Genomic DNA, 20,411 nt, shown 5'->3' on the forward strand with positions numbered 1-20,411 from the left:
CTGGTCACATGACTTGGCGCTCAGGGGTCTGGTCACATGACTTGGCGCTCAGGGGTCTGGTCACATGACTTGGCGCTCAGGGGGTCTGGTCACATGACTTGGCGCTCAGGGGTCTGGTCACATGACTTGGCGCTCAGGGGTCTGGTCACATGACTTGGCGCTCAGGGGTCTGGTCACATGACTTGGCGCTCAGGGGTCTGGTCACATGACTTGGCGCTCAGGGGTCTGGTCACATGACTTGGCGCTCAGGGGTCTGGTCACATGACTTGGCGCTCAGGGGTCTGGTCACATGACTTGGCGCTCAGGGGTCTGGTCACATGACTTGGCGCTCAGGGGTCTGGTCACATGACTTGGCGCTCAGGGGTCTGGTCACATGACTTAGCTACCTCTGATTTCTTTTGAAGGCTGCTCTTGACAGGACTAGAGTAAAAGCATAAAAAGAGTTAAAACCGAACAGCCGATGGCGACACGCAGAAACGCGGGAGGCTTTGAAGCTGTAAGGATGTTCCCACAGGATCCGCCATCTCGGGGTGAAGCCTGCGGCTCAACGCAGCCCCGACCGCCAGGCATGGGATTAACCCTTTACGGTCAGCGCCTCGTACCAATACGCCATTTGTCAGTAAGTTACACAAATCGATGCAACGAGGAAATCCTGAGCTGCTCTTACCACAGACATTGCAATTACCGGCGGTTTTCCTGGGTCGGGGGGGGGGGGGGGGATATTGTCATTTTTTTAAGAAAACAACTTCGACTTTTTGGAAGTGACCGGTGAGAAAACATTACAAGCAGAAGCGGCGAGGTTCTCACAGCGGTCACCGACGCGTTTCGCAATATTTAAAGGTACAGACACGCCTACACGCATGTTCACACACGGCAGCATTGCTTCACTTCATTCCCATACAATCCTGACGTGACATACTGTCCTGTTCACACAGCGCCGTTACGAGGTGTACGTCTCAGGACGTGCTGAGGTTTACTACCTGTTCCTGGGAAAGCTGGGTGACTACCAATACGGCGGCGGTGGCTACAGTTATACACACAAATGGTGTGAACACTTCTACGGAGAGCTCACGGCGAAGCAGAGCTGCCATGCAGGAATCTGGTAAAGCTGGGTGTGGGCGCGGCAGTGACAGAAGTGATGTGTGACCTGGATCGCCCCGGCTCGCAGCAGCGTCAGCTCTTTTAAAAGGTCACAACTTTCCACTCGCAGACTTTGTGTTTATCAAATACCCAAAATCGCTCGGAGGCGGATTATCTGCTGCGCGGCGGGTACACGGGTCGCCTGGGGGGGGCGCTCTGTACCCCAGGGGTGAAAGGCGCGGTGTCAGTCAGCTATGGTAACAAGGTCTTATCACAGAGGATAAGAACAATGAACTGTCCTCGGATTCCTCTCCTTGGCTTTTGTTGTCCTGACTCTGCGGCAGTTTCGGCGTTCGGGCTCCAGGACACGTGTGTAGCAGGCGGCGGGGCCAGACATGGCGCACAGGACGGGTTATCAGGCCGGGATCAGTCAGCGACCGCTTATCTCACACTCAGCAGTTTCTTTCCATCAGACAATCTGACAAAACATTTGCAAGAAGCAAAAAGACGACGACTAATAAAATACTAAAACTCATCGAATAGAGAAGTGACGGGGGGTGGAAGAGGCGACGCAAACCCCCCATAGCGAGCCCCGCACATACCGCACACCGTACTGCTACACACAACGCTCTGCGAGCTGCTGCTACAGTCTATCGGCCTGCTCAGCTCACAGAGCACTGTCTGGACAGATACATTGTAGCACTTGTAGGATATTCCCTTCTATTCTTTACCAGATCATCGCACCGCAGAAATCTGGGGTGAGCTACAACCGAAATCTGGGCAAACCCCCGACTGGTGACTAACGGCACAAAGAAAATCATCAGAAAATCGTAGGTGGTCTAATTTATACAGAGATTATGGAGTTGTAGTATGGGATACTGTGGTAAGAAACAGCGCCACACTTGTCCATGGTTGTGTCTGGTACTGCAGCTCATTCCTATTCCAGGTAATACCGGGCCCGGCCCATGGTCAGGAGCAGCGTGCATTCTCAGCCACCTGTAGCATAGTGTAAACTGCAGGGATAGAACTACCGCCATACTACCAACTATAAAACTACCGCCATACCACAAACTATAAAACTACCGCCATACTACCAACTATAGAGCTACCGCCATACACCCAACTATAGAGCTACCGCCATACACCCAACTATAGAACTACCGCCATACACCCAACTATAGAACTACCGCCATACCACCAACTATAGAACTACCGCCATACACCCAACTATAGAACTACCGCCATACCACCAAGTATAGAGCTACCGCCATACACCCAACTATAGAACTACCGCCATACTACCAACTATAAAACTACCACCATACCACAAACTATAAAACTACCGCCATACTACCAACTATAAAACTACCGCCATACTACCAACTATAGAACTACCGCCATACTACCAACTATAGAACTACCGCCATACTACCAACTATAGAACTACCGCCATACCACCAACTATAGAACTACCGCCATACCACCAACTATAGAACTAACGCCATACACCCAACTATAGAGCTACCGCCATACCACCAACTATAGAGCTACCGCCATACACCCAACTATAGAACTACCGCCATACCACCAAGTATAGAACTACCGCCATACTACCAACTGTAGAACTACCGCCATACTACCAACTGTAGAACTACCGCCATACTACCAACTGTAGACCTACCGCCATACTACCAACTGTAGACCTACCGCCATACCACCAAGTATAGAACTACCGCCATACCACCAAGTATAGAACTACCGCCATACCACCAAGTATAGAACTACCGCCATACCACCAAGTATAGAACTACCGCCATACCACCAAGGATAGAACTACCGCCATACCACCAAGTATAGAACTACCGCCATACCACCAAGGATAGAACTACCGCCATACCACCAAGGATAGAACTACCGCCATACCACCAACTATAAAACTACCGCCATACCACCAACTATAGAACTACCGCCATACCACCAACTATAGAACTACCGCCATACCACCAACTACAGAACTACCGCCATACCACCAACTATAGAACTACCGCTATACCACCAACTGTAGAGCTACCGCCATACTACAAACTATAGAGCTACCGCCATACTACCAACTATAGAACTACCGCCATACCACCAACTGTAGAGCTACCGCCATACCACCAACCGTAGAGCTACCGCCATACTACCAACTATAGAACTACCGCCATACTACCAACTATAGAACTACCGCCATACCACCAACTATAGAACTACCGCTATATCACCAACTGTAGAGCTACTGCCATACTACCAACTATAGAACTACCGCCATACCACCAACTGTAGAGCTACCGCCATACCACCAAACGGGGGCCAATCCCTGGTAAATTGTATCTTACTATCAGATTACCAGGACACAGATGAAGCCTGTGCCGACCTGACAGTGTCATGTGACAACTAAGCTCCTTCCAAAATGGGAAAAGCCTAAAAAAAAAATCCCCTAGAGAAGCATCTAATACAGCGGGACCTCCAGCCAATGGACGCTTCAGTTACCTGCTCAGGACGTAGCGCCACCATCCAGTCGCCAGGCGCCACCACCGTAGCAGCCATGTTAGAAAGAACCATTCCTCTAAACCATGGGGGGGGTCTCAGAGCCGGGAACTGAAGAAGTGTCTACACTTGTCAGAGACACCCGAGTAAGTACCAAACGTCAGGAAATGCAGAGTCACAGGAGTCAGCGCAACACTTCCTCTGCTATCTGTGCAACAAAACCACCACAAGTGAGCGCACCGCCGGCACCATGACAACCTGTGCCCTGCCACAGGCAGCACCCGCCCCCCAGACACAAATAACGTACCGTCCCCTTAAAAAATAAAATTCCACCATTTTTAATTTGTGATGCTGCAGTTAAAGGGGCGGTCAGGAGGTCTCGCCCTCCCGGCTCTGGTATGGCTGTATTCACAAGGGTCACTTTTTGCTGAAGTTGCAGATTTTCCCCTGTGCAGGTGTCCTCCAGGGGGCGCTCAGCTATGTCCCCACCTTATCTGTCCACTAGGGGGCGCCGTTACATTGCAGCTCAGTCTGACGTGACATCTATGAAGTGACTTATTTCTGTATTTTACACCCTAATGTGTCCACCAGGGGGCGCTACAATCATCAATTATTACAGAGCTATATGGGGGAGACCTGTGTGGAGTCATGTGACCTGGACACAGAGGGGCGAAAGCAGAAGTGGGCACGAAAATAATTATTAATAGAGGAGGAACAGGTGAGTACAAGGGGGGGAGGGGAGGTAAGTGACCTGGAGGTATAGCTCATTGTATACTCTAGTCACATCCAAAGCTGCAGCCACAGTCCAGCTATTACATCATGTTTTCCAATCTCACCGTCATGTTTTCTGCTCAGGTCACATTCAAAGCTGCATTTAGGACTTTGCTGATATCTTATACTCCAGTCACATCCAAAGCTGTACCCATAAGGTCACTGTTATAGAATACATGACGTGTCTGTCACACCCAGACCAGCACTCGATAAGATGAATGAAGACAGAAGGGCCACGGCACATTACCAAGACCAGGCTGGCTGACTCCGCTACTCGGCTTATACTCCAGTCACAACCAGAGCTGTACTAACAATGCTGATAGTTCTCCCGGGCCTAAATACTTTTGTGACTCTGCCAGCACGACTAACACGTCGCCCTCTGGAAACAAAAATCTGTGTGAGCTGTGAACGCAGCCCTAGATGTGACTGGAGTATAGGTGTGCAGATCTAGGAGGTGTCGCTGTCGCTCGGGCTCCTTTAAGAAGAACAATAATATACAATTCTCAAAACCTCAAACCACAAGAACGTGAAATGAAAAGGAAAAGAGGTGAAGATGGAAACTGGCTGATGGTGAGACCGAGCGGCAACGCCCGCCCTGCCGGAGATCTGCTGATAGAGCTGTGAGATATAGGTGAGGACCTGCCGGAGATCTGGTGATGGAGCGGAGGAGGGGCGGTGAGATATAGGTGAGTACCTGCCGGAGATCTGGTGATGGAGCGGAGGAGGGGCTGCGAGATATAGGTGAGTACCTGCCGGAGATCTGGTGATGGAGCTGCGAGATATAGGTGAGGTCCTGCCGGAGATCTGGTGATGGAGCTGCGAGATATAGGTGAGGTCCTGCCGGAGACCTGGTGATGGAGCGGAGGAGGGGGTGCGAGATATAGGTGAGGTTCTGCCGGAGATCTGGTGATGGAGCGGAGGAGGGGGTGCGAGATATAGGTGAGGTTCTGCCGGAGATCTGGTGATGGAGCGGAGGAGGGGGTGCGAGATATAGGTGAGGACCTGCCGGAGATCTGATGATATAGGTGAGGACCTGCCGGAGATCTGGTGATAAGGAGATGGAGCGGAGGAGGGGGTGCGAGATATAGATGAGGACCTGCCGGAGATCTGGTGATGGAGCGGAGGAGGGGGTGCGAGATATAGATGAGGACCTGCCGGAGATCTGGTGATGGAGCGGAGGAGGGGGTGCGAGATATAGGTGAGGACCTGCCGGAGACCTGGTGATGGAGTGGAGGAGGGGCTGCGAGATATAGGTGAGGACCTGTTGGAGATCTGGTGATAGAGCGGAGGAGGGGCTGCGAGATATAGGTGAGGACCTGTTGGAGATCTGGTGATGGAGCGGAGGAGGGGGTGTGAGATATAGGTGAGGTCCTGCCGGAGATCTGGTGATGGAGCGGAGGAGGGGGTGCGAGATATAGGTGAGGTCCTGCCGGAGATCTGGTGATGGAGCGGAGGAGGGGGTGCGAGATATAGGTGAGGTTCTGCCGGAGATCTGGTGATGGAGCGGAGGAGGGGGTGCGAGATATAGGTGAGGACCTGCCGGAGATCTGATGATATAGGTGAGGACCTGCCGGAGATCTGGTGATAAGGAGATGGAGCGGAGGAGGGGGTGCGAGATATAGATGAGGACCTGCCGGAGATCTGGTGATGGAGCGGAGGAGGGGGTGCGAGATATAGATGAGGACCTGCCGGAGATCTGGTGATGGAGCGGAGGAGGGGGTGCGAGATATAGGTGAGGACCTGCCGGAGACCTGGTGATGGAGTGGAGGAGGGGCTGCGAGATATAGGTGAGGACCTGTTGGAGATCTGGTGATAGAGCGGAGGAGGGGCTGCGAGATATAGGTGAGGACCTGTTGGAGATCTGGTGATAGAGCGGAGGAGGGGCTGCGAGATATAGGTGAGGACCTGTTGGAGATCTGGTGATGGAGCAGAGGAGGGGGTGCGAGATATAGGTGAGGACCTGTCGGAGATCTGGTGATGGAGCGGAGGAGGGGCGGTGAGATATAGGTGAGGACCTGCCGGAGATCTGGTGATATAGGTGAGGACCTGCCGGAGATATGGTGAGAGAGCGGAGGAGGGGCTGCGAGATATAGGTGAGGACCTGCCGGAGATCTGGTGATGGAGCGGAGGAGGGGCTGCGAGATATAGGTGAGGACCTGCCGGAGATCTGATGATATAGGTGAGGACCTGCCGGAGATCTGGTGATAAGGAGATGGAGCGGAGGAGGGGGTGCGAGATATAGATGAGGACCTGCCGGAGATCTGGTGATGGAGCGGAGGAGGGGGTGCGAGATATAGGTGAGGACCTGCCGGAGACCTGGTGATGGAGTGGAGGAGGGGCTGCGAGATATAGGTGAGGACCTGTTGGAGATCTGGTGATAGAGCGGAGGAGGGGCTGCGAGATATAGGTGAGGACCTGTTGGAGATCTGGTGATAGAGCGGAGGAGGGGCTGCGAGATATAGGTGAGGACCTGTTGGAGATCTGGTGATGGAGCAGAGGAGGGGGTGCGAGATATAGGTGAGGACCTGTCGGAGATCTGGTGATATAGGTGAGGACCTGTTGGAGATCTGGTGATAGAGCGGAGGAGGGGCTGCGAGATATAGGTGAGGACCTGCCGGAGATCTGGTGATGGAGCGGAGGAGGGGCGGTGAGATATAGGTGAGGACCTGCCGGAGATCTGGTGATATAGGTGAGGACCTGCCGGAGATATGGTGAGAGAGCGGAGGAGGGGCTGCGAGATATAGGTGAGGACCTGCCGGAGATCTGGTGATACAGCGGAGGAGGGGCTGCGAGATATAGGTGAGGACCTGCCGGAGATCTGGTGATGGAGCGGAGGAGGGGCTGCGAGATATAGGTGAGGACCTGCTGGAGATCTGGTGATGGAGCGGAGGAGGGGCTGCGAGATATAGGTGAGGAACTGCTGGAGATCGGAGGATAAGGTGATGGAGCGGAGGAGGGGCTGCGAGATATAGGTGAGGTCCTGCCGAAGATATGGTGAGAGAGCAGAGGAGGGGCTGCGAGATATAGGTGAGGACCTGCCGGAGATCTGGTGATGGAGCGGAGGAGGGGCTGCGAGATATAGGTGAGGATCTGCCGGAGATCTGGTGAGAGAGCGGAGGAGGGGGTGCGAGATATAGGTGAGGACCTGCCGGAGATCTGGTGATGGAGCGGAGGAGGGGCTGCGAGATATAGGTGAGGTCCTGCCGGAGATCTGGTGATGAAGCGGAGGAGGGGCTGCGAGATATAGGTGAGGACCTGCTGGAGATCTGGTGATATAGGTGAGGACCTGCCGGAGATCTGGTGATACAGCGGAGGAGGGGCGGGGAGATATAGGTGAGGACCTGCCGGAGATCTGGTGATATAGGTGAGGACCTGCCGGAGATCTGGTGATGGAGCGGAGGAGGGGGTGCGAGATATAGGTGAGGACCTGCCGGAGATCTGGTGATATAGGTGAGGACCTGCCGGAGATCTGGTGATGGAGCGGAGGAGAGGGTGCGAGATATAGGTGAGGACCTGCCGGAGATCTGGTGATGGAGCGGAGGCGGGGGTGCGAGATATAGGTGAGGACCTGCCGGAGATCTGGTGATGGAGCGGAGGAGGGGGTGCGAGATATAGGTGAGGACCTGTTGGAGATCTGGTGATGGAGCAGAGGAGGGGGTGCGAGATATAGGTGAGGACCTGCCGGAGATCTGGTGATATAGGTGAGGACCTGCCGGAGATCTAGTGATAGAGCGGAGGAGGGGCTGCGAGATATAGGTGAGGACCTGCTGGAGATCTGGTGATATAGGTGAGGACCTGCCGGAGATCTGGTGATACAGCGGAGGAGGGGCGGGGAGATATAGGTGAGGACCTGCCGGAGATCTGGTGATATAGGTGAGGACCTGCCGGAGATCTGGTGATGGAGCGGAGGAGGGGGTGCGAGATATAGGTGAGGACCTGCCGGAGATCTGGTGATGGAGCGGAGGAGGAGGTGCGAGATATAGGTGAGGACCTGCCGGAGATCTGGTGATGGAGCGGAGGAGGAGGTGCGAGATATAGGTGAGGACCTGCTGGAGATCTGGTGATGGAGCGGAGGAGGGGGTGCGAGATATAGGCGAGGACCTGCCGGAGATCTGGTGATATAGGTGAGGACCTGCCGGAGATCTGGTGATACAGCGGAGGAGGGGCGGGGAGATATAGGTGAGGACCTGCCGGAGATCTGATGATATAGGTGAGGACCTGCCGGAGATCTGGTGATACAGCGGAGGAGGGGCGGGGAGATATAGGTGAGGACCTGCCGGAGATCTGGTGATGGAGCGGAGGAGGGGGTGCGAGATATAGGCGAGGACCTGCCGGAGATCTGGTAATATAGGTGAGGACCTGCCGGAGATCTGGTGATACAGCGGAGGAGGGGCGGGGAGATATAGGTGAGGACCTGCCGGAGATCTGATGATATAGGTGAGGACCTGCCGGAGATCTGGTGATAAGGTGATGGAGCGGAGGAGGGGGTGCAGCCTATAGGTGAGAACCTGCCAGAGGATGTGCCCAATAGGGTAATAAACCTTCGCTCACATTGTGGGTGGCGCCATGACTGTCCATGATGAAACGCCTTCTGTTGCACTTGTAAGAGGGTAGGTGACCACCAACATGACCGCCATGTGCTGAACACAGGGATTGGCATCCAACTTTCCCAGACTCCTGAACAGCAGACCAGTCATGCCGGATTATCTAGATTGCGTCTTTTCAGTATTATATTCTGCACAGTCCTCCATATCTCTGCGTGCAGTCAGTGAACAGTGATCTCCATTGAGGAAGATGAATCCATCTTGGTGATGTGATGGGTACAGAGCTGCAGGACGCATTACAAGACAGACCCTGAGATTACTGCACCGAGTTCTGCAGCTCTGCATCCATCATGACCAATAGTCAATGGTTTGTAGTCACTGACCGCTACTGCGGCTATCAAGGGCATGCTGGGAGATGAAGTCTTGCAACAGTTTGACAGCCGCAGGTTGGGTTCAGGGGTCAGCGCCTGCGAAACAAGTCACCAATAATAGCAGATAAGCTGCGGACACCTGACTGTGAGCTGGGCAAAACCCCTCCCCCAAGTCATGCTGGAACTTATAGTTCTGCCAAATAAACTGGAGAGTATGGAGTTAAACGGCTGAGGTTAGAGGTCCCTACAAACCCAGCAGATACCTGGATAACCCCCATAAGTACTCCCCTACAGACAGGACCCTCCCGCCAGCGAAGCCTTCCCAGTATAAACCTTCCACTTCCTTTATAAACAATTACTATAATCCGCTCTGTTTACATTCACGGCGGCTGCGAAACGCGTCAAAAGAGGAAAAAAACACAAAGATCGCCAAATATTTAACTGCAGAGGATGAAAACACTGCAGAGACTTAAAGGGCAACTCTACCCACTGCTGGTATTACCCAGGCCGCTGCAGGTAAGTACCAGATTCACCCAGGGAAGATAGTGTCTATAATATATAGGACTAACCCTTTATATTATATAGAATGGCACTCCCATCATGCCCTAATATTCATATATACCAGGGCACTAACCTATCTATCTGCAGGGCTGGGGTGATATGCTGGGTCTGGTGACAGTAACCTATCTATCTGCGGGGCTGGGGTGATATGCTGGTTCTGGTGACAGTAACCTATCTATCTGCAGGGCTGGGGTGATATGCTGGTTCTGGTGACAGTAACCTATCTATCTGCAGGGCTGGGGTGATATACTGGGTCTGGTGACAGTAACCTATCTATCTGCAGGGCTGGGGTGATATGCTGATTCTGGTGACAGTAACCTATCTATCTGCGGGGCTGGGGTGATATGCTGGTTCTGGTGACAGTAACCTATCTATCTGCAGGGCTGGGGTGATATGCTGGTTCTGGTGACAGTAACCTATCTATCTGCAGGGCTGGGGTGATATGCTGGTTCTGGTGACAGTAACCTATCTATCTGCAGGGCTGGGGTGATATGCTGGGTCTGGTGACACTAACCTATCTATCTGCGGGGCTGGGGTGATATGCTGGTTCTGGTGACAGTAACCTATCTATCTGCAGGGCTGGGGGGATATGCTGGTTCTGGTGACAGTAACCTATCTATCTGCAGGGCTGGGGTGATATGCTGGTTCTGGTGACAGTAACCTATCTATCTGCAGGGCTGGGGTGATATGCTGGTTCTGGTGACAGTAACCTATCTATCTGCAGGGCTGGGGTGGTATGATGGGTCTGGTGACAGTAACCTATCTATCTGCAGGGCTGGGGTGATATGCTGGGTCTGGTGACAGTAACCTATCTATCTGCAGGGCTGGGGTGATATGCTGGGTCTGGTGACAGTAACCTATCTATCTGCAGGGCTGGGGTGGTATGATGGGTCTGGTGACAGTAACCTATCTATCTGCAGGGCTGGGGTGATATGCTGGGTCTGGTGACAGTAACCTATCTATCTGCAGGGCTGGGGTGATATGCTGGTTCTGGTGACAGTAACCTATCTATCTGCAGGGCTGGGGTGATATACTGGGTCTGGTGACAGTAACCTATCTATCTGCAGGGCTGGGGGGATATGCTGGGTCTGGTGACAGTAACCTATCTATCTGCAGGGCTGGGGTGATATGCTGGGTCTGGTGACAGTAACCTATCTATCTGCAGGGCTGGGTGATATGCTTGTTCTGGTGACAGTAACCTATCTATCTGCAGGACTGGGGTGATATGCTGGTTCTGGTGACAGTAACCTATCTATCTGCAGGGCTGGGGTGATATGCTGGTTCTGGTGACAGTAGCCTATCTATCTTCAGGGCTGAGGTGATATCCTGGGTCTGGTGACAGTAACCTATCTATCTGCAGGGCTGGGGGGATATGCTGGTTCTGGTGACAGTAACCTATCTATCTGCAGGGCTGGGGTGATATGCTGGTTCTGGTGACAGTAGCCTATCTATCTGCAGGGCTGGGGTGATATGCTGGTTCTGGTGACAGTAACCTATCTATCTGCAGGGCTGAGGTGATATCCTGGTTCTGGTGACAGTAACCTATCTATCTGCAGGGCTGGGGGGATATGCTGGTTCTGGTGACAGTAACCTATCTGTCTGCAGGGCTGGGGTGATATGCTGGGTCTGGTGACAGTAACCTATCTATCTGCAGGGCTGGGGTGATATGCTGGTTCTGGTGACAGTAACCTATCTATCTGCAGGGCTGGGGTGATATGCTGGTTCTGGTGACAGTAACCTATCTGTCTGCAGGGCTGGGGTGATATGCTGGTTCTGGTGACAGTAGCCTATCTATCTGCAGGGCTGAGGTGATATGCTGGTTCTGGTGACAGTAACCTATCTATCTGCAGGGCTGAGGTGATATCCTGGGTCTGGTGACAGTAACCTATCTATCTGCAGGGCTGGGGGGATATGCTGGTTCTGGTGACAGTAACCTATCTATCTGCAGGGCTGGGGTGATATGCTGGGGTCTGGTGACAGTAACCTATCTGTCTGCAGGGCTGGGGTGATATGCTGGTTCTGGTGACAGTAACCTATCTGTCTGCAGGGCTGGGGTGATATGCTGGTTCTGGTGACAGTAACCTATCTGCAGGGCTGGGGGGATATGCTGGGTCTGGTGACAGTAACCTATCTGCAGGGCTGGGGGGATATCCTGGGTCTGGTGACAGTAACCTATCTGCAGGGCTGGGGGGATATGCTGGGTCTGGTGACAGTAACCTATCTATCTGCAGGGCTGGGTGATATGCTGGGTCTGGTGACAGTAACCTATCTATCTGCAGGACTGGGGTGATATGCTGGTTCTGGTGACAGTAGCCCATCTATCTGCAGGGCTGGGGTGATATGCTGGGTCTGGTGACAGTAACCTATCTGCAGGGCTGGGGTGGTATGCTGGGTCTGGTGACAGTAACCTATCTATCTGCAGGGCTGGGGTGATATGCTGGGTCTGGTGACAGTAACCTATCTGCAGGGCTGGGGTGGTATGCTGGGTCTGGTGACAGTAACCTATCTATCTGCAGGGCTGGGGTGATATGCTGGTTCTGGTGACAGTAACCTATCTATCTGCAGGGCTGAGGTGATATCCTGGGTCTGGTGACAGTAACCTATCTATCTGCAGGGCTGGGGGGATATGCTGGTTCTGGTGACAGTAACCTATCTATCTGCAGGGCTGGGGTGATATGCTGGTTCTGATGACAGTAACCTATCTATCTGCAGGGCTGAGGTGATATCCTGGGTCTGGTGACAGTAACCTATCTATCTGCAGGGCTGGGATGATATGCTGGTTCTGGTGACAGTAACCTATCTATCTGCAGGGCTGGGGTGATATGCTGGTTCTGATGACAGTAACCTATCTATCTGCAGGGCTGAGGTGATATCCTGGTTCTGGTGACAGTAACCTATCTATCTGCAGGGCTGGGGTGATATGCTGGGTCTGGTGACAGTAACCTATCTATCTGCAGGGCTGGGGTGATATGCTGGGTCTGGTGACAGTAACCTATCTATCTGCAGGGCTGGGGGGATATGCTGGTTCTGGTGACAGTAACCTATCTATCTGCAGGGCGGGGGTGATACGTTGCGATCACACACAGCACTTGGAAGGTAATTGGCTGTAATCCAGGCCCCGTTTCCCATACAGGGTCACATGGTATCTTGCAGTCTATGTTTTCTGCCGTCTTGCCCTTTGCCCCCTGGTTGTTTTTGTGGCTCGGATTTCCCTTTAAGCTCCCGTGTCCACTGTACACAAAGGACGTAACGCCGGCTGTAAGGAATGGCGGCGCGCACAGACATGACGCTGCTTATCTCCCTGACAGCCCAGAACAGGTATATCAGGCTGTGGCCTGTGGGCGGCTGCCGCCTGCTCTGCTCCAGATTCCCACAATCTGCAAGATCTAATGCACCGCAATACGAGGAGAGAGAGAAACGGGCGCAACCAAAAAAATCCACAAAAAAAGGGAAAAGTCAGAAGTCGTGGAAAATCTGTAATGTTCTATGACTGTATGACTGGCCCCTGTGGTACGAGGGCAGAGGGGGAGACCGGGGCACCCAAACACGGCCGTGCCCTTAGAGGGTGTCTGAGGTGTGAGGGGGCCTGCAGGGGCCAAAGTGGAAGAGGAGTTTACACCCCTGAGATGGGAGGTTTCATACAGCAGGTGCAAGACAAGGACAGATTGGGCGCCACCCTCATCACCAAAACACCGGCCATGGACAGGTGGTCGTACCCCTCCCCCTCTGTTTCCAGGGACCCCCAGTCCACTCCGTCACTGTCTGCAGTACTGTAGTAGTGAGGAACATAATGCCCCCTTACGTCCTCCGCACACTATAATGCCCCCTTACGTCCTCCGCACACTATAATGCCCCCTTATGTCCTCCGCACACTATAATGCCCCCTTAGTGACCTCCGCACACTAGTAATGCCCCCTTATGTCCTCCGCACACTATAATGCCCCCTTACGTCCTCCGTACACTATAATGCCCCCTTATGGCCTCCGTACACTATAATGCCCCCTTATATCCTCCGCACACTATAATGCCCCCTTATGTCCTCCGTACACTATAATGCCCCCTTATGTCCTCCGCACACTATAATGCCCCCTTATGTCCTCCGCACACTATAATGCCCCCTTATGTCCTCCGCACACTATAATGCCCCCTTATGTCCTCCGTACACTATAATGCCCCCTTATGTCCTCCGTACACTATAATGCCCCCTTATATCCTCCGCACACTATAATGCCCCCTTACGTCCTCCGCACACTATAATGCCCCCTTATGTCCTCCGCACACTATAATGCCCCCTTAGTGACCTCCGCACACTATAATGCCCCCTTATGTCCTCCGCACACTATAACGCTCCCTTATGTCCTCCGCACACTATAATGCCCCCTTATGTCCTCTGCACACTATAATGCCCCCTTAGTGACCTCCGCACACTATAATGCCCCCTTAGTGACCTCCGCACACTATAATGCCCCCTTATGTCCTCCGCACACTATAACGCTCCCTTAGTGACCTCCGTACACTATAACGCCCCCTTATGTCCTCCGCACACTATAACGCTCCCTTATGTCCTCCGTACACTATAATGCCCCCTTAGTGACCTCCGCACACTATAATGCCCCCTTATGTCCTCCGCACACTATACCGCCCCCTTATGTCCTCCGCACACTATAACGCCCCCTTATGTCCTCCGCACACTATACCGCCCCCTTAGTGTCTGGAGCGCTGGCCCTTCCCATTACGGTGCATGTGTGACGTTTAGCGGCATCAGTGTATTATCGGACCTCGCGGTTATCGCCGCCACAACCGGTTATTCCGGCCACATCAGTACGGTCTTATCTCAGGTTCAGAAGGTGAAAATACCAACCCCCCCCCCGACACTGTCGCCCCTGTGCCCTCTGCCCGCTCCTCACCTCACTGGAATCTACACTGGCACGCCGCCTGCGAGGTGTTTACATGCACAACATGGGGGAAGCGGCCTGTGTTACCGTGACAACGCGAGCGCAGGCTTCAGGCCTGGAGAACACCACGACCAAAACAACGACCCACCGACCGGGGCAAATCCACTAAAGTGTGTAACCTCTTCTGTGCCAGACAATAAATCTCATGTCGACTCTATCTGCCCCGCAGGCTACTCGAAATTCTGGCCTACTGAGGTTTCTCCAGATGGGTCCTGTATGTTTGGAAATAGAAGAGGTGCAGCCATGGACAGAGCAGAGCGCCCCCCGCAGTTACAGATATGCATGATCATGAGCCCCTGCTGGTGGCAGGATGTAGCCAACGTCTCCTCCTGCAGACAATCCATATAACGGAATCCTGCAGATAGTAACAGGTGGAGCAGGTTTTATTGTCCGGCAGGAGGAGCAGATCCCCCCCCCCCCCATATATACAAGGAGTCATTGTCTTACCCCGTCTGTTTCCTCTTCACACAGGTCAGTGTCAATACTAAATATTATACCCCCCCCCCCACCAACAACACCGGCAGCAGCACTACCCACAATGCACCGGAGCGGGTAATGATTAACAACAAACGTCTGCAACGTAAACAAGTATAAGCAACGGTCAGAGAGGTCCTGGGAAAGCTGGGTGACAAACTGACTAGGGTCTACACAGTGACTGCACCAGCAGAATAGTGAGCGCAGCTCTAGAGTATAATACAGGATAAGTAATGTAATGTATGTACACAGTGACTGCACCAGCAGAATAGTGAGCGCAGCTCTGGAGTATAATACAGGATAAGTAATGTAATGTATGTACACAGTGACTGCACCAGCAGAATAGTGAGCGCAGCTCTGGAGTATAATACAGGATAAGTAATGTAATGTATGTACACAGTGACTGCACCAGCAGAATAGTGAGCGCAGCTCTGGAGTATAATACAGGATAAGTAATGTAATGTATGTACACAGTGACTGTACCAGCAGAATAGTGAGCGCAGCTCTGGAGTATAATACAGGATAAGTAATGTATGTACACAGTGACTGTACCAGCAGAATAGTGAGCGCAGCTCTGGAGTATAATACAGGATAAGTAATGTAATGTATGTACACAGTGACTGCACCAGCAGAATAGTGAGCGCAGCTCTGGAGTATAATACAGGATAAGTAATGTAATGTATGTACACAGTGACTGCACCAGCAGAATAGTGAGCGCAGCTCTGGAGTATAATACAGGATAAGTAATGTAATGTATGTACACAGTGACTGCACCAGCAGAATAGTGAGCGCAGCTCTGGAGTATAATACAGGATAAATAATGTAATGTATGTACACAGTGACTGCACCAGCAGAATAGTGAGCGCAGCTCTGGAGTATACTACAGGATAAGTAATGTAATGTATGTACACAGTGACTGCACCAGCAGAATAGTGAGCGCAGCTCTGGGGTATAATACAGGATAAGTAATGTAATGTATGTACACAGTGACTGCACCAGCAGAATAGTGAGCGCAGCTCTGGGGTATAATACAGGATAAGTAATGTAATGTATGTACACAGTGACTGTACCAGCAGAATAGTGAGCGCAGCTCTGGAGTATAATACAGGATAAGTAATGTAATGTATGTACACAGTGACTGTACCAGCAGAATAGTGAGCGCAGCTCTGGAGTATAATACAGGATAAGTAATGTAATGTATGTACACAGTGACTGTACCAGCAGAATAGTGAGCGCAGCTCTGGAGTATAATACAGGATAAGTAATGTAATGTATGTACACAGTGACTGTACCAGCAGAATAGTGAGCGCAGCTCTGGAGTATAATACAGGATGTAACTCAGGGTTAGTACCACAGATTTATGGTGTACATAAAGTTTACACATGGTAGCGGTAGTATCTATAGCTGGCATCCTAACACATTATATAGCGGCCTCTTTGACTAATGTTTTTCCAGACTAGATGGCGGTCACTAGAGGACATATCTCTTAAAGCTACAGTACACATAAAGAAAGCGACAGGATTAGATATACATGACGGTGTTACAGCTCAGCCGCATTGATGTGGATGGGCCTTGGGTGTAATACCACTCACAGCCTTTGAACAAGTGCGGTGCTGATTTTGGAACAAGCCAGGTGTATCTCATCTGGGGCACAGGTATTGTGAATTCCATGGACTGTACCATTGCAGTAGGGGGGTCCTGTGTGCCCGCTGTGGGAATCCGCAGCGTCTTCCCGGGGTTCTCAGGCAGGTTTATTGCTGCGCTCAAATGTTGTCATAGGAAATGGCCACTTCCTTCCCAACTACTGAACTCGCAGAACAAAAGGAGCCGAGAAGAAGAAGATGATGACCTGGAGAGGGCGCCGGGCACATGCGGGCCCCTCACACATCTCCTGATGGACCTGGGGCCAATGTGTCCAGCCTGAGGCCACAGAATGTCACGTATGGACCCCATTATAATCTTTGGGGTACACCACCCTGGCTCTGTGTTATTCGGGTCCCCGGCGGATGGTGAGCGGAGCCCCTGGGGCAGGTTTATGGAGGATGAGCCAGACATTCCTTACAGACGTCTTCAGTACTGAGCACCTGCAATCCGAGGGCAGAGGAGGGGCCACTACAGGGGGTGCAGAGGAGCAGCGAGGGGCCCCCATATCCCTTGTACATCAGAGAGGTTCGGGGCCCGGAGCGCGTCACCGCCACGTCTTACTGTTTACCAAGAAGACACGAGATAGGACATAACACTCAGCCTTCTCCCCGATACCTGCGGAGCGCACAGTAACCGCGCCGCCGGCAGAGCCATGCGCTATAATTAGTGCCCCCCCCCCCCCCATTAGTAATTTATCTCCTCGCCAGAGATTAGGACGATGATAAGCGGCAGGTTATAGGAGGTCGTCTGAACCACGGCTGCACTAAAGTCTGCTGCAACTGAGCCTGGGCGAGACGTACAGACCACAGCCAAATATCACACAAACATACAGGGGGACAATCTAATCACCCAGCTTTCTAGTAACCCTGACAGCCATCCTATTGCTTCGTCTTCTCTGTTACTGACCAGGTTACGTAGGTGTCAGTCTTCACTGTGGTCTTGGCATTCTATTCACGGACCAGGAAGCTGTCAGTGAACAATGCCATGGTGCAAACTGAAACAAGTCGCCCCAACTTTCACATCATTTGGTCCCAGTAAATGACCGGGGGCAACGGCATCACCTGTCCCGGGGGGGGAGGGGGGTCTCGGTACAGGATCAAAACTTTACATGTGGCTGTTTTTGGAAGAAAGTGGCCCTGTGTTTGCAATCCTGGACAAGCCCTATAGATATATGGCGCTGGTCATGTGACCACACAATCTGCTCCTCCGCCCCTCGCCAGGTATTCAGGGCGACGCTACCTGTGACCAAGGGCGAGCCGGGTAAATACTGAGCCTGAGGAACCGGATCCGCTGACATTTTGGGGCTATTTATGCGCTGCAGGTGTAACTCAGACACAATGCGGCCCGGGCTACGTGAAAGGTCGCGGTCTGGGTGTGAAACGCGGCCACGGTTCACAATATCTCTACGGTGCCTGCACGAAACGCGGCAGTTTGGTCCGACCAGTGCGGGGCTGAACTTTCCTCCACTTAGGACGTCAATGGACTGTGAAGAGGTCGGAAAACTGCAGCGCGGAGATCACTATGTAAACACCACGAGCGCCCGCCCCACGTCATGTGACCGCCAAGACCAGGGGCACCCAGCTTTCCCAAGCTCCTCGGCACTGCAGTGTTATGCAATGTATAGGAAATGGCTATCCCAGACAACTTGTTTACGGAATACAATGCGAGCACTAGTGAAGACTGACACAGGATAGGCAACATACAGAACAACGTAACCCAGGCAGCCATCTATAGGAATACAATGTGACTGCCAGAGTGAAGACTGACACTGAAAACGCAGAGAAGGAGCAAAATACGCTCAAAGAATAATGGCGGATGACGCCATTATGATGTCTATCGCTCAGGATCTACGGAAAGTTGGGTTATAACCTCCACGAGCATTGACGTGTTCCAATCTACATTTTGTTTACCTGCACTGTAAATGGATGTTTTTCAGGATATGTGGAAAGCTGGGTGACCACTTGAAGCGGCCGATCCAGGCCATTACTACTGTACACTTGCGCCCCCTCTTGACTGCCCTGTGTAAATACTGACCCTATAGAGACGGCATGTACAACACGAGGCTCCGGTTTCCATTGCGTGACCAGGAGGGCGGTTTACGTGCGCCATAGATGGCGGCCGGCGGCCAAGGAGGATGCGCGGACACCCGAGAAGACCCTAAATTATTGATGTAACCTCCCAGCTCAGCTTACTGGCAGATACCTGCGAGCTGCAGACACAGCGGGCACGGACTGCACCTTTAATACCGCCACATCGACTCTCCAAAATAATAATAGATGGCGCCGATTCATGACAGTCACTCCTACAGTACACAGCTCGCTGTGCAGGGTCCTTAGAAAGCAGGGTGACCACCAATTCATCTTCTATAGGAATCATCACCCAGCTTTCTAAGGCTCCTGAAAAGCAAAGCTGAATGACTAACCCATCCTGCGCCGATCAGGAGCCTGAGAAAGCTGGATGAGTATCCCGGAAGCTTAGAGGAGGCCGTATTTGCTGGGTAGTGTTGTGAGTGAAGGGTTAATCCTGCAGGGTGTCGCCGCGTGTTCTCAGGTATTGGGTCCCCTCCATTGTGTGCGCGGCCCGGACAATATACGACATCTGTCACATGGACACATTGTCTACGGATCAGGAAAAACGAGAAGGAGAAAAATATAGTCAGGTGTGCAAGGCGTGAAAACCGTCGCACTAGAGCCACAGCCCATACATAGCACTGATTTACTGCATGTGTGTCAGTCTACACTGCAGCTCTGGCATTGTATTCATATAACAGGCAGATTTCGTTGAAGAGAAACAGATCAATCTATCAAATTAGATAATCACATCATGACTGGCTGTATCTAAGCCTATCATACATGACTACATCAGGACGTATCTAATCCTATCATACATGATAACATCAGGATGTATCTAATCCTATCATACATGACATCAGGACGTATCTAATCCTATCACACATGACTACATCAGGACGTATCTAATCCTATCACACATGACTACATCAGGACGTATCTAATCCTATCATACATGACATCAGGACGTATCTAATCCTATCATACATGACTACATCAGGATGTATCTAATCCTATCACACATGATAACATCAGCCCAGCGGATGTATCTAATCCCATCCTGTGTGATACCAGCGAGCGCCTCGGTGACCACGGATTTGCACCATACATAAGAGACATACAACGGCCCTTGTTGTCCATGGCAGCCAATCACATCGCAGCTTGTATATCTTACAGTGCTGTTGGAAAATGAAAGTCGCACTGTGATTGGTTGCTGAGGCGACAATGTCTTATTACGGGGTTATTACAGATCGGATGTTTGTGCGGTGACCTTGGAGGGGTCGTCAGCTGAAGGAGCTGCCAAGACACAGCCAGGAAGTGCCCAGTGGCGGCCGCGTAGTCTAGGATGGCGACCACTAGGAGGAGGAATCATCACCCCCAGCCTCGTGTTACCGTCATTAAGATAGTGAGAGA

At 52.1% G+C, this 20,411-nt stretch overlaps 1 protein-coding gene across 1 annotated transcript in view; it reads right to left on the bottom strand.

Annotated features, from left to right (window-relative positions):
* The window catches only part of NBEAL2 (neurobeachin like 2), a 74,149-nt gene extending 70,452 nt beyond the window's left edge, over positions 1-3,697 (bottom strand). The window contains exon 1 of the mRNA XM_075271839.1: positions 3,613-3,697. Coding sequence (XP_075127940.1) covers positions 3,613-3,684 — 72 coding nt within the window. The 5' untranslated portion in view covers positions 3,685-3,697. The remainder of the gene's footprint in view (positions 1-3,612) is intronic.
* Between the last annotated feature and the right edge of the window lie 16,714 nt (positions 3,698-20,411).

The sequence above is a fragment of the Leptodactylus fuscus genome, chromosome 4 (genome assembly GCF_031893055.1).
Source record: "Leptodactylus fuscus isolate aLepFus1 chromosome 4, aLepFus1.hap2, whole genome shotgun sequence".
In the NCBI taxonomy this organism is placed as follows: domain Eukaryota; kingdom Metazoa; phylum Chordata; class Amphibia; order Anura; family Leptodactylidae; genus Leptodactylus; species Leptodactylus fuscus.